The sequence below is a fragment of the Mesoplodon densirostris genome, chromosome 4, assembly GCF_025265405.1.
Source record: "Mesoplodon densirostris isolate mMesDen1 chromosome 4, mMesDen1 primary haplotype, whole genome shotgun sequence".
NCBI lineage: Eukaryota > Metazoa > Chordata > Mammalia > Artiodactyla > Ziphiidae > Mesoplodon > Mesoplodon densirostris.
The window spans coordinates 173,444,319-173,470,255 of NC_082664.1; the positions used below are offsets into that span (position 1 = coordinate 173,444,319).

The 25,937-nt window shown below is 37.3% G+C and overlaps 1 protein-coding gene across 4 annotated transcripts in view; it reads right to left on the reverse strand.

The window, feature by feature from the left end:
- Nucleotides 1-25,937, reverse strand: part of ARHGAP21 (Rho GTPase activating protein 21) — a 131,623-nt gene that overhangs the window by 30,673 nt on the left and 75,013 nt on the right. For 2 of the 4 annotated variants that reach the window (XM_060097725.1, XM_060097723.1), the window contains exons 5-9: nucleotides 17,607-17,699; nucleotides 15,783-15,861; nucleotides 13,195-13,249; nucleotides 6,115-6,144; nucleotides 2,912-4,802 (exon numbers count right to left, since the gene is read on the reverse strand). In XM_060097725.1, coding sequence (XP_059953708.1) covers nucleotides 2,912-4,802; nucleotides 6,115-6,144; nucleotides 13,195-13,249; nucleotides 15,783-15,861; nucleotides 17,607-17,699 — 2,148 coding nt within the window. The remainder of the gene's footprint in view (nucleotides 1-2,911; nucleotides 4,803-6,114; nucleotides 6,145-13,194; nucleotides 13,250-15,782; nucleotides 15,862-17,606; nucleotides 17,700-25,937) is intronic. The other 2 variants (XM_060097727.1, XM_060097726.1) reach the window with 1 other exon arrangement.

Genomic DNA, 25,937 nt, shown 5'->3' on the forward strand with positions numbered 1-25,937 from the left:
CGTGAGCCATGGCCGCTGAGCCTGCGCTCCGCGACGGGAGAGGCCGCAACAGTGAGAGGCCCACGTACCGCAAAAAAAAAAAAAAAAAAAAAAAGCTAGATTGGAAAGACAAATACCCATTGGTCAGATAAAACTTTGAAGCTCAATAATAAAAGGATTTCAATATTAAATTTTGGAACTTAAGAACACTTACATCCATAGACAGCATTTACATCTGAAACAGTAAAATCAATTCTGTGTTCATATCTCAGTTCTGTATTCTACCCTATTCCACTGGTGCTGTTCAAATGATATACCAGAGTAATCATATGCAATATATTAAAGTCCTGGGAGGCATACAGGAAATAAATGGATTATAAAGACATTTCTATGCTGGGGGACTTTTAAGTCATGATTCATAAAACAGAAGATGTCCTTCAGTAGGAACTAAGGAGACTCTAATAAGTACTTAAAGTAGAATGTGATCAGAACAAATTAGTGAGCATTTTTATTTTTAATAAACAAAATGGTCTATTTTAATAATTATTCTAAATCTTTATGTATATAGAGAATTAAATAAATTTGTTTTATATTTTAGCCAAACTTCTCTTTAAAAGCATAATTAACCTTTTGATTTATTCCTGTACCTAGAAATATTAACAGATAGAACTAGTGAACTTACTATTACTCCAATATAACTTCATTATATTATTCTTACTAAGTAGGAAGAAAGTATAATGCCATTATTCTGGTAACATCTCACAGGCCTGGGAAATACAGCCATGGGTTGTAGGGCTTTTTATGTTAAAAAAAATCATAAAATAATCATTTCTATAAAATATCTATCATTTCCATCTACAATAGAATTCTACTATTCTTTGAGGCTGGCCTTAAGGGTACAGATACAAATATGAGCACAATTTAGGTTGAGAGTCCCTACAATGTTTACAACTTGAATATGTCATATTTATAAAAAATATAAGTTATGTGGAACTTTTTAAAAAAAACTGATTCTGACAGTGTCACCTGACAGTCCAAGAGCTCAACAGCTTTAATAAGTTTCTCTAGAAGAGAAAAAGTCTGAAACAGTACTGAAAGAGAATACAATATATTACAAAATTATGGCAAACTCTTCCTGAACCCATGGGGTAACAGGTTGAGTGAGAGTATGGCCTTGGCCTCAAAGCAAGCCTTGCATCACACACCTCCAGAGGGCGCTGTTCACAACGCATTCTGTATAAATGGTGCCCTCTGGAGTTGTGCTCTGCAGTGAGGCTGAATCAGGGAAGTCTCTATTGCATATTGACTGTGTGACTTTGGGGAAGTTATTTAACCTCTCAATAGCTTAAATTTCTCATTTATTAAATGAAGATAATACGAAGGACATATATGATAATCCTGTTAGCATATGATATCTTAGAGCTGCATAGTAATTATGATGAAAATTTGTTTTGTTTTGCTACACATTTAACCATCAAATCAAAATTATCATTCACCTATTATTTTGACAAATATCGAGTGCCTTCTCCTTGCCAGGCATTAAGGACACAGAAGTGAACAAAAGATCTAAAATCCTGGCTCTGGCATAGCTCGTGTTTTAGCTCTGCAGAGCAACATGTAATAAACAAAAAATACAAATGCCAAGTGGAAACAAGTGGTATAAAGATAAATAAAGTAGCTTAAGGAGATAGAGAATGTCAGGTTCTGTGTGTATTTTAGATAGGCTGGTCTGGAAAGGCTGCTTTGATAAGGCAGTATCTGAGCAGAGGCCCAAATGTACTGAGAGAGCGCGAGTCTTGTGAATATCTCTGGAATGCACTCCAAGCCTTGGAACTGGTGCCAGGGCGCTGAAGCAGGGTGTGCTTGGCGCGTTTCAGGACTGCTAGGAGGCTGGCGTGTGTGAAGATGGCATGCACAGGAAGACGGGAGGTAGGGGTGAGAGGTGGAGTAGGGTTGTGACTCAGATCACAGAGGGCCTTGTCCACCGCAGTTGGGTTCTGGGTTCTATTCTGAGTAACACGGGAAGTAAAAAAGGGTTCTGATCAGGAGTGAAATGATCCTATTTATATTTTTAAAAACATATTGGCTGCTTTGTGGATAATATACCTGGGGCATGTGAGCAGACTAAAGCCTGGGAGCAGACTAAAGCCTCAGTCAACATGATAGGTGTTCTAGATCAGGGCACATGCTTGTAATTTAAGTAATTTCCCCCCATCTAGTCCAGGATTGATTCTAAGACAAAGTAATGTGACAACAAAGAGGTCATTTCAGTTGGCCCACAAGTAAAAATTTACAAAGAAATAAGCTTTAGAAAGTAAAAAGCACTGTTTAAATGAAAGGTTGATTACTAGCGATCAAAGCTGTTCCACTTGGCTTTTGTTTCAGCTGAATCAACAACTAAGCACAATTTGGTTTGCTGATGGGTCTCCTGACCCCACCCCAGATGGTGGGGATTTGTCTCATTAAAATCAAAATTAAAGGCCTTCCCTGGTGGCACAGTGGTTGAGAGTCCGCCTGCCGATGCAGGGACACGGGTTCGTGCCCTGGTCTGGGAAGATCCCACATGCCGCGGAGTGGCTGGGCCCGTGAGCCATGGCCACTGAGCCTGCGCGTCCAGAGCCTGTGCTCCACAACGGGAGAGGCCACAACAGTGAGAGGCCCGCATACCGCAAAAAAAAAAAAAAAAAAAAAAAAAAATCAAAATTAAAAATGGGTACTGAGTATGTAAAGTTTAAAAAAGGAAAATGGATACTAGAAATACTTTTTGAGAGTAAAAGCTTATGGCTCTGGTTTTAGCAGAGTGTAGAAAATGTGGAACAAGTGTTTTAAGATCACAGTGTAAAATTCCTGTACCTGTTGAACTAGAAATACTTTGCTGAAAAGATGTGTTAAGTATTTGACATACTAGCCAATGACCATTAAGTGAGCTCACCTATAAATGGGATGGAAGCCAAGGAATCACCGGGTGGACTGGTACTTGAGGCCTTCCTCTCCTCCATCCTTTTTATATGGACCTCTCGGCGAGCATCATTAGGTAGCCAGCAAGTGGTGTCTGACCCTGGCTCTTGGTCATTCACTGCTAAGATGTAAGACTGATGCCTTAAAGGCTGCGGCGTTTGGCGACCAGATGGAGGTTTTTCTCTTAGGATGACAGTTTCTTTAGTATCTACAGCATTTGATTGCTGAATTTCAGCCTCTTGTAAATTTAAATCTTGATCCCTTTGAGTGACGGATAATTCCAAATCTGGAGTGCCAGCGTTCTCACTCATCGGAGGGGTGGGCTTAACAGGAGCTCCGGATAGAGAGCGGGATTTCCCAGTGTCCACGTGGTGATCGGGGGTAGTTTCAGTCCTTAACCATGTCTGCTGATTCAAAAGACTGTTTTGATGCAAGTGATTTACTGGTCTTTGGTCTTTGATGGAAATAAACGAGTTCTGGCTGGAGGGTGGTTTTGTGACGTGCGTAGGTGCTTTCAGAGAATTGTTTCGGACTTTCACAAGAGGTGACCTGTCTTGTGAAATACCTCGAGGCTGGGACATTCCGCAGGTAGTTTGAAAATTCCTGTTGGGCTGCAGTGGTTTCAGATCTGCTGGAATTCTTTTAAACTGAGACACCAGTTCCACCCCTCTGCCACTCACTCGCCTGTTGTCAGAATTCACAACACTCGGAGCCACTGTAAAACTGGAACCTCGGAAAGCTTTGTGAATCTCTTGCTGCCTATGCCTTTCATAAATACCTCGCCGATCATCCTGCTCGGTAAATCCACTCCACTTGTAAGTCTGCTTTCCTTCTCCCTTTGCATCGGGTGGTGGACATTCAGAATGGACGTTTTCTAAGGTTTCACCCTGTCCCTGGATAAAATCCCACGAGCGAGTTCTATGGTTACTAAAACTAATAGAAGGAGATGTCAGCGCTCCTTGAGATGCGCTCCTTGGACAGTACTTCATCAACACAGAGTCCTCCAGCCTCTCCTGAGACACGCTGCGTTGCCGGATCTGAACGGACTGGGGCACTCGGTCCTGAGAGGTGCTCCGACGTCGTATCTGCAAGGCAGCGCGGTTCAGTACCACCTGGTTATAATCTGTTGTGCTCTGCGAGGCTGCTCGTAAACTATCTAACCTTTCTTGAATTGTCCGACAACCCATGTGCAACCGCCGGTTATCAATATACTCTTTGTAAGTTTTATAGTTTTTCCAGTCTATGTGCTGATGGGAGTTTGGAGAATAGTGATTGACAGATACGGGAGGAGAATCCACAGCTGGAGACCTGCCGCTTGCCAGTCCTTCTGAGTGTCCACTGTAATGGCCTGATTTAAGTAAGATGCCAGAAGTTTCCAACGACCTGGAGCTGGTCTGATGGATGAGATGGGATGTGGGAATCGAGGATGGTGGCGATGTGGTTCTTGATGCTGTTTTGAAAGAGGTCTGCTCGTTCCTGCCATACCTCACTTCCTCAGTTCTGTGGGAGGGAACCGTGTGGTTGCTTCTATTAGGTAACAAATCTATAACCTTCTCAGAAGGTACAATGACGGTCCTTACGCTTTCACTGCAGACACACACTGCTGTGTTGGACTTGGCCACCTCTGGTGGTGACGGAGGCACTTGTATTTCCATCCTGTAGGCCCTGCCGGGCTGCGTCAATACCGGGGGACTGGTCTGCGGTTTGCTCGTGGAGGAGTCTGGAGGGGCTGTTTCAGGGGGCTGCACCGGGGCGGGAGGGGCGGGTGGCAGCCAGGGGTAGCAGACCGGTGGAGGTTCAGGTATGTTGCGGGCATTGCCGCTGTAGGCTTCGTTGCCCTTCAGGTAGGCATCTTGAGAATACGCCTACATGAAGATGAGAGAAAGGGGTCACTTCAGAGTCATCAAAGGAACACTTGTTTCCATTCTTGCGATGCACTATGTTATTTTACAGTGCCCTGCTCTGGGGTGGCATTCACTAAAGCATGCAGGCAAACACAGTGTAAGGGTACTCCACAAATTCAGAAAAGGGCTAGTCTCTCAGAAATCAAATAAATTGCAGAATTTGCAAAAAATATAAATTACAATTGCCTATTTTCTCAAAAGACCTGAAACGCACCAAACTCCACCCCGCCCTCGCCACCATTAATTAGATACGGATGTCTTGCTTCTAAAAATTTCCCCTTTCAAGTTTTATGATTTTTTTTCCCCCAGCAGTTGGCAGGTTAAATGGCTGCCTAATAAATCTCAGCAAAACAAGACTCTGATCTTTTGCCAGAATGAAGGTGAAAATATTTAAAATTTTCACCAAATACATCTTCACTTTAGGCACTACTGCTATCAAAAATAATGCATTGAACACTGTCTTGCCAATTAATGATTACTGAGTCGCTAAAAATAATCCATTTTGATAAATGAAATCCTCTAACAGCCAGGAGAAATAGAGAATATGCACATTTAAGAAATTAAGTACATATTAAAGGCGTAAAATATGAAAAAAGGTAATTCATCTTCCTGTATATAATTTATATTTTTTATTTTACAGTAATGCAAAATTGTATTGTACAGATTTATTTGGTCTCTTTTACCTGTTATAAGGAGACATTTCTCTATTACTAACAGGCAGGCATGCAGCTCCAATTATTTTTTATCAATTATTCATGAAATTATCTAGCAATGTTTTTTAAAACTTAAAAATAACAAATTAAGTAACAAGACTCTATAAAACAGAGCTAACTGATATAATTCAGGACGATGTTCAACAGCTGAGACAGTTAGGTGTGGTGTCATATTACATACCGTCCCCTAATCAAAACAAGCTTAATTCAAGACTATCATCACATCCTCTCTTTGCATTAGACAGCTTGCAAAGCTCAAGTGCAGCCACAAACGTAACATAACAGCAAAGTACTAGGAGAAGAGAGAGTGTGAGATGCTTAAAAAAATACAGATGCAGAAAGATGTTATGTTTTAACACCAGTTATGCACAGGACACAAAAGAAAACCAAACATAAAAATAAAAAAATAATATATCACAAACACATTCTGCAAATTAGTAAGGTTAACACCATGGAGAGATTCCTCTAAGCGAACTTACAGTTTTAATAGATTGGCTTATTACAAATCTCTACAAAACATGATTTGTAAAGCAAGGAAATGGCTTCTGTGCAGTTCTTACCAGAGCTGTGACATCCTTTGTAAATTGTAGCTAGCAGAAAATAGGAAAACATAGTAGAAGCTGCTTACTGATATAAAGACAGAATCATGTTGTCATATTGATGCTGGAAAACAGCAACCTAAAAATACATCTATACTGATTCCTCTGGAAGGTACCAAGAGAAGTAAAGGGCAGTGAGGCATAAAGAATAACTTCAGTATCCTTCTGAGCATCTTTTTCTCAGGCTTTTATCTGGTTCTTATTTGATTTGTCTACCATTCTTGAAAGCAAAATACATCTGGTGACATGCATTCCTAACAGATATTTTCTTCAATATGCACTGCTGTCTGATAATGTGCCACAAAGCTTCCCTTCCACAACAGCAACATTGATGCCTCTCATTTCCCCTGAGTTTCTTCCATCTCTGCTTCCAGATGACAAAACGAATGCTCTATTATGCATTTAAAATAGTACAACCTCCTCCTTCCCCTGTAAATCAGAGCATAACCACAAGCTGTCAGCTGACTGCAGCTGCCTTTACACTAGGATTTGGAACGAAAGAATGACTGTTTTATCAAATGGGTTTCCCTCAAAAATTAAGATCTTCCAATGCTGTACCTTTTGTTCTATTTTATTAAGCTTATGAAAATAACTACTGGATGGACATAAAAAATATTACTTCCAGAGTAATTCTTTTTAACTTATAAAGAATATTATAGAAACTAAACCAGGATGCAGTGAGAAATGAAAGCCCAGTAGCTAAAAGAAAACATGCATGCCATAATATTTCTAAGGTATGAATATAGTCAGTCAAAATATACATTTTGGCTATGTGCCACTGACATAATAAGCTTATCTTTTTAATGCTCATTGTAGTAGACCAGCACTGTTCCATGACAGGAAAACTGTGTGTGGAAGAGTGGACTCGCTGGTACAGTATTTTTAGAGCGTGTTTGTGCAATTTTATTAAGCATCACCTGAAAGGGGTGATGTATTCCTTATGCTTGATGATGTAGGGGAAGTTTGGCTGGTGGGCTTCATGACTTCTCAAGACCTCTACTACGTTAATGTACATTGTAAGACTTGACGTGAAATTACAAACTTATTTGGCCACGGAACTTTTTTTTTTTTTCTCGGGGTTTTAACACAATTAGAACTTCTGCTGGGAAATGCTGTTCTAGGATTAATAATTTAGAGATACCTCCTTTATTCAAATTTGGGGAGGAATATTATCTTTTAATAATAAAAGTATATGACCAGAACTATTAAATACTTGAAAAGGTATTTGACATACTTTAGATATTGCTAAGATTCCTAAATAGTCTATATTCATGGGTTCCCACTTCTGGGTAAAATTATGGCAAAGGGGTCCTTAAATATACACACGTGGACCATGCATTAACAGTGGACTGACTACACAGAATACCTTACACATACAGTACTACTGTCTAATGCAAGCAGATATGGTTGAGATAAAGTATGAATTCATTCAGTAGTAGTACTGAATTTCCTCACATATCCTCTCAGTTCATGGATACTAAAAAAGCTTGTTTGTTTATCTATCTATTTAAAAGTTTCTCATTCTCATAAAGTTTGAGAACCAATACCATTCAATTAACATCCATGGGGAAATCAGCAGTGCTCCAAAGGCCACTGTCGCTTGGTTATGTGTTCCAGGTAAGTCGTGGGAATAAACTTCTACGGCTATGCTGAGAGGCGCAGTACAGACACAAATTATCTCCAGAATAAGAGTAGGGATGTAAATTAGGAATAGACAGTATGACACTTTTAAGGAGTCCCCTTCTCCCAGGATGCTTTTAAGTGTTCCTCTAGAAAACAAACTGCCTACAGAGGAAAGCTTTAGACGGGGCTTGCACAAACACTGGGGCGGATTACAACATTCAACTCTTTGAGGAGAACATGGAACCCATTAATAAGGTTTTACACTCTGAAAACAGGATTTTAAACTCCATAACTTGCTCATAGCTGTGACTGTGGTGTGCTTTCTCTTGAGTCACAAAGTACTCAATCTTTCACTGAGACACCATGGTCAGACATTTCAATGTTTTAATTACCCCCTGGGAATCTCTGAATTGTCAATAGGCACCAATTAAACAGTACAAAATATCACTTAAAGTAATTTTTATTTAATGATGTCAATTTATATTCTTTTATAATGACATCAAAATCATCCTGTATTAATAAGTTTGCCTGAAATGGCATGGCCCAGAAATTTTTGAAACCAATGTCATAAGAATTGCATATTTGGCTCATAATAATTTTTATTTTTACATTTAAGTCCAAATGGATACTTCATAGTATTGAGTTGGTCAAGAAGTTCATTTGGTTAATGAATACGCTGTTGAATAAAGTTCTTGGTGAAAATGAAAAATGTGTCACTTTTACTTAAAACCGAACGAACTTTTTGGCCAATCCAATATATATATCCAGAAGTTTTGATGGAATTAGACAACACTCAGATTTTTTCTGACTGACTAGCACTTGGGAATTCAATAGGATATGACAAAAAAATCTTTAGCCAATTTTTTTTCATTAGGCCTTTTATATATCACTCTACATTTCTTGAATTTCCTTTACCCTTGTATTAAAGTTTTATATCTTATAGTAGCTTAGTAGTTTAAAAGTTAATATTTTAAAATTCAAGCCACACCTAATGGAAACGGAATAGTAGCAGCCCTGTCATGCCTACAGATCCAAAATGTTCTTTAAAGGGGGAGGCGGGTGAGGGGAGGTGAGTAAGGAAGGATGCCTCATGGAAGTCTTCATTTGGAATTAGAATTGTAAAGAGCATTTAAATAAAATGTAATGTTAACAGTCTGGATCTTGACTATATGTATAGTGCCTAACAGTAGCTAAATAGTCCTAAAATAATCTTTCAGTTCAGTTTTAGTAGACTTGCATCAAAATCACTATTACCATATCTATTACTATTGTGATAGTTTTACTATTACTGTACCATATTTACTGTTTAGTAAACAGGAAAAACAAACAAAAAAGTGCAGAATAAATAAGCCAGTAAGATTAAAATTCCTGCCTACCAGTTTGAGTTAACAGGCTGACCTGTTAATTTTATACCATTACTTATGATAAAAGCAAAAGTAACTACATATCTGTTTGGATAATTGTAAAATACATGTCAGACATGCCACAGTGGGACATGGGAGAAGCGGATGGTGTGGATATTTTATACCTTTCTAAATTATTTGAAACTTTTCTAACACGCAAGTACTATTCTTATAATTATTTAAAATACTTTTTTAAAAAATAGAAGAAAGTAACTGCTTCATACTTGCAAAATATGAAAGAACCCTCCAGAATTCCTGTTCTTGCTTCCCTACTCTAAAGCAAGATTACCTTGATCCACACGTGACAAATGGATATCTGATTTTAAATAGAACAGTATACTGATTGTGGAACATAATAAATAATTATTTTGAAAGTAATTCTAATAAATCTAAAGGAAAATTTGGGTTAAATTACATTTTTCAATTTATATCACACAGTCATGGAGTGGTAGCTAGGGCAATGGACGCAGATCCCAGAGATGAGTTTGCCTAGCAGCTCTTACCGTGACCGGCAGTGTGAATGTAACAGCCACTGACACTCTTCATCTGGACCCAACGACAGTATGGGACTGTGGTTTAGTTTCAAGTACAGGCTACGTACAGTCTCAGGCCTACCTGGGTTCAAGTCCTAGTGCCATCACTTTCTTCCCTGTTACACTAGAAAAGCTGTTTAACCTGGCTGTTAAAACACAAAGTAGGCTCCAAATACCCTCGACAAACATCAGACACACCCAAGAATCTCCGCAGCCATCAGAACTGATCTACTTAGGACTGAATTTTGAGTCCATGGAGCTAAAGGCTTAATGAAGTATCTTGAAGTCTGCACAGAAAAGAACACCCAGATCTAGCATTGAGAGCTACCATGGGTCCATTGAAGACATATTTTTTTTCAGTCAGCATCACTGTTTAGGTGACTTGACGGGTGGTGGCTATTTCATTCACCCTCAGTGTCTGAGAGGGCAACAAAATCGTTTTGTCTTTTTACAAAAGGCAACAGGAAGTGCTTTTTATTTTGTAGTATCACCTTAAAAATATGAACTTGTCTAAGACTATGATCATGGTCTAAAATATTATAAGACCACCAAATGACTCAAATGAATACAATACTATTGTATTGTTAGTTTAAAATGTATGTCACTGTACATACATTTTACAATGTATGAAAATGTATGTTAGTTTAAAAAATGAGGTTGCCAAGTACAGGAGTACTGTTACCAGCACTAGTTTAATAACATAATAAATAATTCTTAATTTTACTTCATGTTTTTCAACATCATGTCACTGTCTTCTGTGAATTATGAGATTTATTACTATATACCTGTCCTTACATGAGGTAAGTTTTAAACCAAATTAAAATTTCTATGCCACCTCTCAAAGATGAGCTGAATGAGCTTCCCTGGTGGCGCAGTGGTTGAGAGTCCACCTGCCAATGCAGGGGACACGGGTTCATGCCCAGTCCGGGAAGATCCCACATGCTGTGGAGCGGCTGGGCCCGTGAGCCATGGCTGCTGAGCCTGAGCGTCCGGAGCCTGTGCTCGGCAATGGGAGAGGCCACAGCAGTGAGAGGCCCGCGTACCGCAAAAAAAAAAAAAGATTAGCTGAATACCTCTAGAACAACTTGATCTATACATCACTTGAGGAGCGAACGCTCATGGACACCCAATCCTGCCGTGACCCAGGCAAATATATAAAAACTGAGACAGGCTTTCTCTTGGGTAAATGATGTTTATAGTAGCTGTAAAAATGTTCATGTTTATGTTTTCTTTACAATGAATATTCAACCTCACAGGGACAAATACATCTTCAAAAGCATATATTTTAAGTAACAGGTTTAAGACCAACATAAATACTTCTGAAGGCCCCTTACAGAACATTTTCATTCTAGAATCTGTTAGAGAGAAGTATTTCCACATATGGTTTTTTAAATCCCAGATTCTCTTTGTGTTTTATAATAGATTTTTTAAAATGCCACTTGTAGATATCCCACCTAAAAGCATTTATGTAGAAAAGAAGTTGCTACATTTCAGTGTCCTTCAGGGAACAACGGAGAGTCTGCATTAACTATATATACTCCTTCAACGCAAATGTGAATGAAGACTGGGTTTAAAAGTGAGGTTTTCTTTTACCATCAAGGATATGGGCTTTTAATTTCTTATGATTAAAATAACAAGTTTTAAAAATGAATTTTCTGTTACAATATATCAGGACCCTGAGGAACCTTGAAGATCTGTGTGCTCAGGTCACCCCAGTGAACCAACTTCTCCCTGTGTTGCAACACTTTGTGTTTTCCCTTTATCTTAAATAAAACACAAGGAAATTAATTAACCTAATTTCCCATTGATCACATCCTTAGACCATGATTCCTTGCACTGTTGCTCCCCTGCATCAACCACACAGCAGGCTAGGATGGTAATTCTGTGCTTGATTCCTGGGAGTTTATACAATGCCGGGCATTCTGTGAAATGAGCTGTTCGTTTCACTGTTCTAAACAGTGTCCAACCAGTGCCTTCACCTTGGCAAGCAAAGAGACTACTGAAGATGAGATATCAGTTCTGTTTTGCAGGTGCCCTCTGTCTCTGAGTCAGGAGAATGCAAGGGTTCAAGGTAAAGTTTGCCCTACCGTGTGGGCATCACCTCCTGGTCCTTTGCCTAAGTGGAGCCCTACAGGAGGACCCCCCTATTTAGTTTCAGTCTAGTGACTTCACTGCCTTCCGTGGTTGTCTGTTGTTCTCTCACTGTGCTGAATGGTCAGGGGAGGACTCTACAACTAGTGCTGCTTGACTAAGAAAACCACCACAGATGGTTACAACTTCCTTGTTGAGACACTCAACCCCAAAAGAACTGTGCACTTAAGAAGGGTAATAACCTGTTGTCGGTAAACATGCCATTTTGAAATAAAATCAGTATGTCTTAAAAACACAAGGCTGATCTCCATGGATTTCGGTTAATTATATTTTATGTGTAAGTGAATATACTGAATCATTAGGATTGGCTTTAGTGATTTTTTTGAAAAAAAAATGTTTACAGAAGTTTATTTATGACTTTTGTTGAGCTAAGTTCAAATGAACACCTTACAAATGAAAAACATTCTGATTTCCATTCCTACCACAAGGATTCCATCAGTTCTGAGTAAGAAAACAACAGCGACAACAGCTATTCACTAAAAGGAATTTAAAGAAACAAACAAACAACAAACTTCAGCAGCCACTGCTATTTCCTAGCTCTAATTGTTTTATTCTGCTGAACTACAAAATCAATTGAGGAAAAGTATTATTTTCCTGAATGAAATTTATTTTATTTATTTATTTTAACATCTTTTTACCCTCAGCAATATCTAAGCTTAATAAAGGAGTTAAGTACTCCAGTTAATTTGTTTTCTTTCTCAAGAGGAGAAAGATATTTTAAGATAAACGCTAAAGATTTTCAACTATATAGTTTCACTCCCTCTCTAAGATGCTAACATATTTTTCCCTTTGAACATTACTTCTAATGGAATGAATGGAACATTCATTCATTGTGAACATTACTTCTAATGGAATGAATGGATACTGTTAAGAAAACTGCTTGGTAAGTTAATTTACAGACAGTAACGCTTATTGGAAAACTAATAAATGGCTTTCATAAAATTCCTGACCTCATAGTTTAAAAAAAAAAAGAATCTAATTCCTGGGGATACGTACTTGCACCCTGAGGTTTGGTTTTGGTTGAAGGAGTATCTAGAATGCAACATTTGGGCAAACAAACTCTTGAGGAATCTCATTCCAAATGACAACAATAAGAGTTTACTGTGGAATCAATAAAATATTCTCATGTTGCTTAATTGTAAAAAATGGACAATAGTCTCTCTCTCCCTTTGTTTTGTTTTTTTTGGTAAAATGTAGAGAAAAACAGAGCGTTTGAGGTTTTTTTCCCTAGAATCTTTTAAAAAAAGTTTAATCCACCTCCATCTTTAAAGAATTTTTATTAACATTCATGACTATAAAACAATCCATATATTTGAATAAATAAAACTCACCACTTGGAGAATGTCTTCATCTTTTGGCATAACACTAAGTTCCAATGTGGTATCGCTGAAATTGAATAGACACATACTATTTTAGGGGAGGCAGAAGTATACAAGAAAGACATAAAGGAAAAAGAGTTAACTCACAAGTATTTTTTAAATTGCCTATGAGTTTAATACGGGAGTTTTAAAAATCTTTACATTTCAAATCCGAATCATTAAAATGAAAAGAAGTCATTTATATATATAGACTAATTATGTACAAAAGAGGGCACCCTGCCGTATGTTTGAGCTATTCATAATCAGTCATGTGTTCTTTATAACATGTTTCTAATTTAGAAACATGAAGTATATTACTTATATTGAATACTCCTGGAACAAAACTCATCAATATATAATTGTGTATTATTTTCTTTCAGGTCACAGAACAAATTACAAATTTTTACCACCAATTCTCTGTTTATCAAGTTAAAAATACATTAACATAAAAATAATCAGAGAACCCTCAAATTTAACACTTTAAGCAATATTAAACATCCTAATTTTGAAATATTCCCTCTTGGCCTCAAAGGGGAAGGAAATCAGAGTTCACCATCACAACCATCAAAATGACTCCTTATTTTTCTAAAACCATATAGCATCTCAACAATTTACTTTCTTCTCCATGATATAATTTTAGAGCCTTTACAGGAATAGCTCAAAGTCTCATTTTATTTTGGTACTGTAAGTGTCCTGTTAAAAATAATAGAGAAGTTTCTCTAGGTTTAAAACAGTTCAAAGGGATAAATTATACCGAGTCCTGTGATCTGGAATTACACTTAGATACGGCAAGGAGAATAGTGCTATCCCCAGCAAGTGCTTCAGTATCTACCCTAACAATATCAGATAGATTTTCCCCCAATACAGTCAAGAGATTAAGAAACAAACAACAACAAAAACAAAAAACCCCAAATCTAATAATTTACTGGTGTCTCTATTTGAACCCTTATTTTTAGGTTCATAAATGCTGAGAGAATAGTAAAACAATTAGAACCACAGGTTCAAATAAATTCTATGAAGAAAATACGTAGGTACTTGTATTTCAACATTTAGAGTTGGTAGAAAATACATACTGATGCTTAGATAAATTCTTCTGCAAGGATACATTTTTACATTAATACACTGCAGAATCTCAATGGCTTTGTGCTGCATTAATCCATTTGCTACCAACTGCAGACAAAAGGAACACAATTTTTTAAAAGAAAAATAAGATCATGAAAAAAACAGTATTTATTTTTCAAATTGCTTTATTGGTTGAAAAATTAAGACTGTCATTCCAAAGTGTTATTATTATTCTGAAAGATGAACTGCACCAGTAACAGAAAAAACAAACAAACAAAAAAAATTAATGTGGATTTTGAGGAAAACAAAGATTAAGTTATGGTTGTTTGGAAAAATAGTACTTTTAAAGAAGAAATGTTAACAAATACACTAAAAAACCGTTAAGTTACAGGCTGACAAAACATACTGGTATATTTATGATCTAAATTATTTGCAGTAAAAGAAAATTTGGGTGGATCTCCCCACTGCCTCCGGGGAGGCTTTCAATTCTTCACCAGTGCCCAGGTCTCCTCAATACTTAAGATCAAATAGGGCTCACTGTCAGGAACACCTAGAATCCAACAGTAAGGAGAATACTCTGAGATCAATAAATCATGATCACATCACCTAACTGTAAAAGTGACAACATATTAGGGCATTCATGTACATAAGTTAGATTATAGCATGAACAGCTTTAGACATGGTTAGAGGAGCTTGATAGAATTCTTCAGAAAATAATGAACCTCAATTTAATTACAGACAGGTGAGTATGGCTAATATAAAGTAACAGATCATCCAAAAGTTACTGTATTTGAATCTGGGAAGAACCTCTTGTGGTGATGAGCTGGAAATCGGATCCCAGAGTCATGGCTTATTCTTGACAGAAATTTAATACAGCAACCTCTTTGGCTTTCGATTTCTTTATTTGTAATTAAAAAAAAAATTCTAGGTGTGTGATAGAAAGAGTAGGACTAAATTATCTTTGCAATCAGTTGCTCTATAAATATTTATTTACCTTTAGAACTCAAAATCCTATTCTGTAGAATGTAGGCAAACAAACGGATTAAAAGATGATTTCTTGCTGTCTTTGTTAAAACAAATGAATTTGAGCCAAGAATATCATTCAGTAAGCTATTTAAGATAAGTTATCCTTAGTGGTTTTAAAATAAATTATATATGCATTTATATATATATTTATTATAAGCAAATTAGAAATTTGATTATCATTTCAAATAAAAGTAGGAAACTTAATGGTAAATCTAAAACATATGCCTCTCAGGCTCTAAAGGATTTTAATTACAAATCTGATAAATTTGCCAAAACAAAGCCACCAAATAAGCCATCCTCAGATAGTTTGTTCTTGGCAACTTTCAAATGCATTTTCCACCTTAAGGGGAAGTTTCATATTTCCACATCACATCAATTTCTTATAAGAATACAATACTGCATTAAATCTACTAGCTTCAGTGATTTATAAGACCCATCTTTGGCCAAAATTAATCCTATTTCAAGACTCTTACCTGTTCTGGATTAAAGCAATTACTTGGGAATAGGTCTTTCCAATAACACTTTCTCCATTGACTTTTATAATTCGATCACCTTCAAAGAGAAATTAAATAACACATGAGGAATTCCTTTAAAAAGTCACTTGTGAGTACTTTTGAAATATCTCTTGAGTAATATACTTATTTTTAATATATCCTTGCTCGTTTTTCAAAGTGTCTTTTTACAAAAATGAACCTAAACTTTAATATATCCAGCTACTTATGAAATATAACTATATTTTAAATAAGAGTCCAGCCATCGATGAATTTAGAAACCTCAAAAAGTATAATCACCAAGTGACCACAATTATACTATTTATGCTCCTATCATCTGTTTTCTGAGTTGTAAAACTATTTATTCCTCTGTTTACCCTGTCATTTCTAATAGAGAAACACTGTTTAACAGCCTTAGACAATTATTTTTGTTATCTCAGTGGTCTCTAATTTTAGTCCAACTGATTTTCTTTGTCGTATTCTCTCAGTCTATTTAGTTTATTGATTAGTGCTACATTGCAGAACTTAAGCATGGGCATGGACATGGTTTTGACTTTATATATATTAACTTGTTCTTCATTTTAATGGGGAAAAGGATGTTTGGTTACTCAGAAAAATTCAGTGGGAGAAAGGACAGAGGAAAGAGGAAAACAAGAAAAAACGTATTTTTTGTGGGCTTGGCACAGTCCCTCAACTTCATCTTCCCAACCTTGGGAAGCTTAGAATATGAGAGATGATACATTCTAGGTAATAGAATCCTACATGTTCACTGATGTACATATTATACATACTAATGATATTGAAATTAGGCTTACTTTAACTATTACGAAAAAGATAATTAGTAAGTTAACAATGCATCCTAATAAATCTTACCAGTGACACCCACTATTTATATTTGTAGCTGCAAAGATAACATTTTATTCAAAAGGCGGTAAAAGATGTTTTTCACTAATTCCCATTTTAAATTATTTCATGTTTAGAAACAAGAGAAAAGGGTAACTATTTTAGTGTGTGCATTAATCTAAACTAAATCCTACTTAGTTTTTTTTTTTTTCTTTTTTTTTTTTTTTTTTTTTTTTTGCTGTATGCAGGCCTCTCACTGTTGTGGCCTCTCCCGTTGCGGAGCACAGGCTCCGGATGCGCAGGCCCAGCGGCCATGGCTCACGGGCCCAGCCGCTCCGCGGCATATGGGATCCTCCCAGACCGGGGCACGAACCCGTATCCCCTGCATCGGCAGGTGGACTCTTAACCACTGCGCCACCAGGGAGGCCCTCTACTTAGTTTTTTTAATTAAAATCACAAGTCACAAAATATTTCAGAACAAACAGCTACCACATCCACTGACAGCTGCAGATGAAGCTGGGCTTGCATTGCAATGGAGACTTAAATTACTCTTTGTGGTGGACAAATTCATTCACCTCTAGCAGGTCAGGCTCTTCCAGAACTTGGAGCCCCAAGATTATTTCATTTACTTCAACGAATATCTCCTTCATTTGCTATTTTATTAAACTTTGTCAAAATTAAATGTATGCAAAATAGGTTAAGAGGGCCTCTGAGGGTCCATTATCTGAGGTGTAACTAAAAGTGTCCACAATATATCAGTTATGGTATTTCTGCCCACCCATCCATTTGGGTATCAAAAAACATATAACTAACTAGGTCTCAAAAACAGTAATAACTGATATGAAGAAAAAGGAAGAAACATACAGTAGGAGACAGAAGGAAAAATATGGAAAATGAAGTATGGAAAAAATGAAGTAGAAAAGAAATTCAAAGGTAGGTTTGAGTAAGAATATCATCAAGCACCTGTGCACAATCCGGCTTCAAAAGCAGGTCCTCCCTCTTTAACCTGTTTGACAAAGATGGTATCCATGGGTTCCAAGCGGTTTCTTTGTTTTCCTGTGGGAAAGAAAAGATCCAAGGCATAATTTTACCTCACAATATTTTCTTAAAATAGCAAAATAAAAAATGATATTTAATTGAGACAGTGAAGCAAAGATGTTTTAAATGAAGTGTTAAACACATATCTTAAATCTGGATGCTAAAGTCATCATTAAGAGGCTTTCAAGAACTCAAACATTTATTTTTCTTCTTCCATAACACAACCACCACAATAGCAATGATTTCCATTTACTGGGAACATTCTGTATGTAAATTATTACACTAAATATTACACATACCTTAGAGCTAATTTCCATAACAAGTAAGTATTTCTACCACCATCGAATAAAAGAGGACACCGAAGCTCAGAGAGACTAAGTAAATTCTCTTAAGGTCACACAGCTACATTACACAGGCGGTATTCAACTCTACTGCTTTTTTTTTTTTTTTTTTTTTTTGCGGTATGCGGGCCTCTCATTGCTGTGGCCTCTCCCGTTGCGGAGCACAGGCTCCGGACGCGCAGGCTCAGCGGCCACGGCTCACGGGCCCAGCCGCTCCGCGGCACATGGGATCCTCCCAGACCGGGGCACGAACCTGTATCCCCTGCATCGGCAGGCGGACTCTCAACCACTGCGCCACCAGGGAGGCCCAACTCTACTGCTTTTTAACACTGCATGGTGTTAAGCACTAAGTCATAATCCTAAATAAGACAGTTCTTTCCCTTCAGGGACTCTGGAGGGAGAAAGACATATGAACAAAGAATGGTACTACAGTATTAAAAAACAGAGACAGCGGGCCTCCCTGGTGGCGCAGTGGCTGAGAGTCCGCCTGCCAATGCAGGGGATACGGGTTCGTGTCCCGGTCCGGGAGGATCCCATATGCTGTGGAGCGGCTGGGCCCGTGAGCCATGGCCGCTGAGCCTGCGCATCCGGAGCCTGTGCTCCGCAACGGGAGAGGCCGCAACAGTGAGAGGCCCGCATACCGCAAAAAAAAAAAAAAACAGAGACAGGGGATTCCCTGGTGGCGCAATGGTTGAGAGTCCGTCTGCCGATGCAGGGGACATGGGTTCGTGCCCCTCCGCGGCTGGGTCCGTAAGCCATGGCTGCTGAGCCTGCATGTCTGGGGCCTATACTCCGCAACGGGAGAAGCCACAGCGGTGAGAGGCCCGTGTACCGCAAAAAAAACAAAACAAAAACAGAGACAGATACAACATACAGTCATGGCGATGAGGAGCACGTGATCAAATCTGAAAGTCAGTACTTCACAAACTGCTATCCATGGATCGTCTGCATTAACAGCTCAGGGGTTTGACAAAAATCAATGTTTTGGGGTCCAATCAGAAATATGCTTTCTCAAGAAGTTTCCCATATGATCCTTCTACACACTAACATTGGAGAACAACTGACAGTTTCAATACATAGAAGTCAAAGAAAGAGTCACAGGTGAGAGGACATTTAAACTAAGCGACAAGCACCAAGGTAAGTACCGAGAGGGCATAAACAGGTAGACACTGGTTCTCAGAGTGTGATCCCCAGACCAGCAGCATTAATACAACCAGGGAATGTGCTGGAAATGCAAATTCACGGACCCCCACACCCCAGATCTACTGAAGCAGAAACCCTCATGTGACCGTGATACATACTCAAGATGGAAAATCAATGAACGAGAAGACACAGCCCTGACCCTTAAAGAAGAATAAAACTGAGAAAATAAGGCATATATATGTATGGAGTACTTTAATCATACTTGTTAGACTGTGGCACTGGGCAGAATATGACTGTCAAATATAAAGAATCCATAATTATTGTCACATAATACCGAATTTTTATCCAGATCTGTCACAAAGGTGGCTCAAAAGAAGTAGAAACCAATAAAGGAACATCTATCAGCAACTCCCCTTACATATTTAGCTATTTACTCTGAAAGAAATCCTCTAAAAGTAGTGAATGGCTAACTCTCCTTAAAATGCAACAGGGCACAGAGGAAAACTGCTTATGTTTTAGACACCAGGAGATAGGGATCCAATCCTTGCTTTGCCACTGGATAGTCCAGCTGCAGGTAAGTAAACGTTTTTACTTAAAAGAAAGTATTGCTTTTCTTTTACAGTACAGAGACATGTTTTTGCATTCTTGAAGGGTTTCTATGAAGACTCAATAAGATAACATGTAAAAGCGCTCAGCATAGCTTGTAATTGGAGCAATTCCTTGGTAAATGTGTATTTCCACTCTCCATGGTGCTTAGATGAAGACTAGTCTCATATTCTTACGTTTTCGAGAATGAAAAATTTGAAAGGTTATAAAAATATACTGCAAAGTATCTATCATCCAATTTTTTAAAATATAAATATATATCAGATCTCTTCCCAAGGAAACTCTATACAGCTCTCTAAGTTCAGAAGATGTGAAAATATTATAAATCCTTTGGTCACTTCTGATTGGCTATGACAGACAGCCCTGATTGCTTTCTCCATGAGGTTTTGGAGGAAACAGAGAACTAATGCTAGTTAATTCCCTACTGTAAGGAAGAATGTCCTCATTCTTAAGAGATGTTTGCCGAAATACTTAGGGACTAATTGTAATCTTATATCATCATATTTTATAATTATATTATTACATTTCCAGTATTATGATAATGATATCTGCAACTTAATTTTCAAATGGCTTGAGAGAAAAAAATAAGCCAAGATAGCCAAACACCCAGACACATGTATGGATGGACAGATAAAGCAAATATATATTCAACATTAAGTTATTTATTGAATCCAGATAGACAAGGTATTTGCTGTACTTTGAAAATTATAATACAAAGTTTGGGAAAACTTTCTGTATGTGCCAGGTTTTATATTTCTTCACAGAACTTGCCATCCACTACTTAAAGTTACATGTTTATTTGCTTTCACGCTGGTTGTTTGTCTCTTCTACTAAAATGAAGAGCAGGGATTTTTGTCACATTCACTGATGCTCACAGCACCCAGAACAATGCCTGGCACAGAACAGGCATTCGATAAAGCATTATTCAATAAGTGAACAAATTTATTATTTAATTCTTACATCAAGCTTTCAAGAAAGTCATTATGATTTTAACACTGTCACTATACTGAGGAGGAACCAGACTAAGTAACTTACAAAGAGGCGGAGTAGGGATTTGAATCCAGATCCAAATCCAAACATGACGTTCCCTCCTGCTTCACATGTAACTGCACTACGTATTCAGTTGTCAAGCTTTACCAAATACAAGTAGACAGTCCACTTACAACTAGTTTGAAAGGGAAAAGAAGGTTTCTTGCAATATAAGTCACTTACAATGCAAACACTTAATGCCAATCCAGCTGGTAATCAGGCTAGGTCCTTATGTAGCCAACTCAACATTTACAACAGTTGGTATTTAAGGAAAAACCATCTCTTTTTTCTAGGCTAGAGATCTGAAGGTTTAATAAGTTTTGCTATGCCAAGTCACTGCTTTCATGGAAAGATTTATATAATTAAAGAGAGGACGCATTTTTTTAAATTAATGTCTTCTAGTCCACTATGTCCCAAAGGTGATCATACCATACTTATATTTAAAAATACAAAATGTAAATGAGCATTAATGAATTCTACAAAATAATAAAAAGCTGGCTGGGTAGCAATGTAGTGACTTCTGAAAGTTCTGATAGGCACTTTCACTCACACGGAATAAATATAGTCCAAAATAGTTTGGTTTTGATTTCTATAAAGGAAATACTAACTTTGCAATGACTACCATTATAAAATCAGAGAGACTTTGCCACAAATTGACAAATCCTTCAATACACTATGCCTGAAAATACATGAAGATGGAATAGACTAAAAGAAGGGCCAGTCTTGGGCTTCCCTTGTGGCGCAGTGGTTGAGAGTCCACCTGCCGATTCAGGGGATGCGGGTTTGTGCCCTGGTCCGGGAAGATCCCACATGCCGCGGAGTGGCTGGGCCCGTGAGCCATGGTGGCTGAGCCTGCGCGTCCGGAGCCTATGCTCCGCAACAGGAGAGGCCACAGCAGTGAGAGGCCTGCGTACCGCAAAAAAAAAAAAAAAAAAAAAAGAAGGGCCAGTCTTACGGCAAGCACTACCACATCTGCTGAGAGCTGTACTTTGATTCTTCTTGTTCACGTTCCTTTCTGGACTGTCTCCAAAATTCTGACTTGCTATTACTACTGTAGATTTTAACCAATCCCTTCTGGACAACAGAAAAATTTCCCATAGGCATCCTTTAATTATAGGCAGGTTTAACTAAGAAATATCCCTCTTTTCAATTTCTATATTCCTTGACTCTAAGTCTTGTGTTAAACACGTGGTTCAATAATTTTAAGAGTGTCATCTCTTTAATATATGTTCTTTGCAATTCCACTGGAACTGGAAATCACAAGCATCAAATTTAAAGTGTGAGTTATTCAATCTCTTATGTCTTTAGTTTTTTAAAGTCGGTTTCTAGATATGCAAAACAAAAAGTCCGATCCCGAATTGTAATTAATCAGGAAAAAGTATTCCTTGCTTCCCTGTAGGATCATTTGGCAGAGCCAGGTGGCTTCCCTGGCAATTCTTAGTAAAAAGCCTCTTTCAATTCTACATGTGTATTTTATACTTTCTCAATTTTTTGAGAACACATAGGATGTGTTTCAAAGAACTGCTAAAGACCTTATTTCAAGTATTATTTCCTTGACCTTATCAAAAGAAAAGGGAAATGTGTCTTTCTAGCACACACATGTAATTAAATCTTTCTGTATTTGAGAAAAGGAGGAAGACAATGACCTTACATGAATGAGAATGGCTAAAATGAGTAGGTACTGAAAAAGTCCCACTTTATGCTATTTAACATACAATTAGTAAAGACTTAAATAAGAAGCTATAAAAAACATACATGAATTTGCCTGAAGCTGAATGTTACACTTTGAAATCAGAGAGAATGCACATACTTTTACATTATAGTAAATATGATCAGTTGGGGAAAAATAACTCAACTAAAAGAAATAATAATATATAGGTAGTAGCTGCCATCCAAATACTGGATGAACATCCAGGTGGATATGATTTTTATTCTCCATACCTAGTATAAGGCAGTGGTTAACAGCTTGAGCCCTACGACCAGGTTACCTGGTTTAAAATCCCAGCTCTACCACTTAATTTCCAAGTAGGGTGACTGGATTTTGCAAAAATGACTGTCTGTGAGAAATTTAAATTTAATTGGGCATCCTGTAGTTTATCTGGCAACCCTATCCCCAAGTGATGTTAGACAAATGATTTATTTGTACCCCAGTTAACTCATCTGAAAAATGAGGATCGTGACAATTTATTTTTACCTGGCAAGGCTACTGTGAGGATTAGAAGAGAGAATCCATTGAAATACTTATATGATGCCTAATACAAGTAGGTACTTAATCAATGTTATTACTATGCTAATCTGATGATTAAGCTTTAGAAAGTTTACATAGAGATCAGGGGTGAATGAGGCCAGGGGACATGGCGCTTGTCACGCTGCTCGTGCTTGATTAAATACTGGTCCAAAGAGTAACAATACAGACTCAACTGGCATGTTGGGGGCAGTTGAAGAGTACAAACCAAAGAACACCAAAGAAAAGAAGGAAGAAGGAAGAGAGACTATACAAACAAATTTCCAGTAACTGACACAAACTACTCATCTGTCTTCAAAGAGACTGGCGTCTAAAAGCCAGAGTGCTATAATGACCCTCTTCTTTGGAGAATGCTAAAATCCAAATCACTTGCAACATTTAAATTGTTTCAAAATTTGAAATATGAAGTATACAAAGCAAGCAGCCTAAAGCAAATAGATTATTTTCAGAAGTAATATTCTTAGAACTATACCAGTTAGAAACGAGACACAGAGAATGAAGATACCCAGAGAAATAATAGGTATAGATCAGGGAATCCTATAGTTAGTTCTAGGGACAAGAGAAATGTATTTATCAGAGTTAAAAAAAATTATACTCTAAACAAAGAAATACCATCTTACATTTTAACCAAAAGCAAAGCATCAGAAAATAATGGTTATCACTCAGATTGAGATTTAAAAAAATTTTTCCTTCTCTCTCATAGTTCTCATAGATGCTACCGAACAATTTTTTAAATGGAACCAAATCTCTGTTTTTATAATGACAGTTTTTTTAAGTATTCTTTTTACTGATTTCTTTGTTGTAAAAAAAGAAAAAAGACAAAAACAAAGAAACCCTCTATCTCTACACTAGAAAAGGCTGTTGAAGTTAAACTGTGCTTCATATGAAAGTTAAAGTTAGATAAGCCTTGGAAGACGTGTGCTCTCCACAAAGGCGGAAAGCTATAGAGGTTACATAATGGAGTATTAAAGCTCTAGGCATTAATTATTTAAAGAAAATCAATTAAATAGCTTATTGAAATTAATATCTATTTTTCAGACCCAAAATAACTGAAACCACAATGTAGATTGAGACAGACAGGTATCAAAGTTAAATCTGAATAATAAAAAATGATCTTTGTTTCTCTTTGCTGGGTCACAGATTGACACAGAAACAACAGGGCATGGAGAAGCATTTATTGAGCAAAAGTTAGGAATTATGGATCTATTAAGGCAAAAAACAGACAGAGGGAGTGATAAATAGCAAATTCAGGCTAGTAGTTACCTCTGGGGGAAGAGAATAGAAAAGGAGTGGTATGGAAGGGTCTTAAACATATTTATAATCATTTATGTCTTAGTGAGCGAGAGAGAGAGAAATGGAGGAGGGGGGTGTTAAAATGCTAAGATCACAAGGACAGATGGCCAGCATTTGGAAGTCACATTTCTTCCCTTCACTTTCTGTTTGCCTGAAATATTTCATAGCTGATTTTTTTTCATTGTTGAAAACAGGCTTCTAAAAAAGAAGAAAGAAAAGAAAACAGGCTCCTAATTTTTACTTTAGGGGTTTGGTTTGCTAACGGCATACAAAACTATCTTTAGAGCCTAAGAGAGACATTGTCTCACATCAAAAACCCGTATGTATCATATGATAAATACTGATACATCCTGTATGAAAATTAAGTGCAATCCAATTTAAGGAGACTGCCAGGGCAGATTATTGGGTCCCTTTCCCCTTTGGTAAGGGCAGAAACACTAAAGAAAAAAAAAATGCATTCCAGCTTTTTAAACCTAGGTGGTCCCAAACTTCCACTTACGATGCTCTCATTTCCAGTGATGGCTAGTACTGTGAAATTATACCTCCCAAGCCTCCAATCTGTAGCTCCAACAATTTTTATGAGCTCCAAACCCCAAATTCCAATAGTCTCTAGACAATGTCAGTAGAATGTCACCTGTCAGGTCTCAATCACATTTCATCCATTATAAGCAAACACACACTCACTACTCAGCCTCATCTTTAAGTAACATCAAATGGAACAAAGTGAAGTTAAGAAAATCTGCTAAGTATTAAAAAGCAGATCATGTTCTAACTTAATCATGACAAACTTTCCACACCTGTCTAATTTTTTTGGTTTACTTTTTAGTGTGGTAAATGCCCGGCATATACAAAAATAGAGAAAAAAAGTAGAATAACCCCCCCCATGAACATAATGTAAAATAACTATTAAAAATCTGTCATCTTGTTTCATTTACACTCACATTTTTTTCCTCAAGTATTTTAGTGTAAATCCCAGGTATCATGTCAATTCATTCACAAATACTTCAAATACTTCAGTATGCATCACTAACAAATCAGAACTTTATTTCTTCTTAAAGGAAAGAAAACAAAATCTGTTCACAGTTCTCCATATTATGTAGTATTTTGCACAATCTGGATGATATAAACTAACAACAAACCCAAGCCTTCCTTCTACTTTCTTCTATCTTCCTAAAAGCCTACCTAACATTAATGAAAAGCAGTATTTCATGACATAGGAACGGTAGCACCAAAAGCTATGAAATAAATTTAGAAAAGGTCTCACGTGTAAAACCACAATAGAATCCTAAAATTAAGTTCCGGAACAAGTTTCCCACCCCTAATGGAATGCTCTGCCTATCTATTCAAATCCAGTGAGGTCACATATGCAAGAGAACACACACTACATGAAAACCTCTGGCACACAGAACAGTGTCTGGCATATAGTGGATGCTCTGTAAATATTACTGCTGATTGATTCAAATTAAAGTCCTAGTAAATGCCAATAGCAAGACTGCCCAAAACCAACTTGGAGGCATGTTTCAGGTACAAAGCTATTATTGTACTGCAACTGATCTTTAGGATTTCCCGGAAATAGAAGGAAAATGCTGCCACTTAACA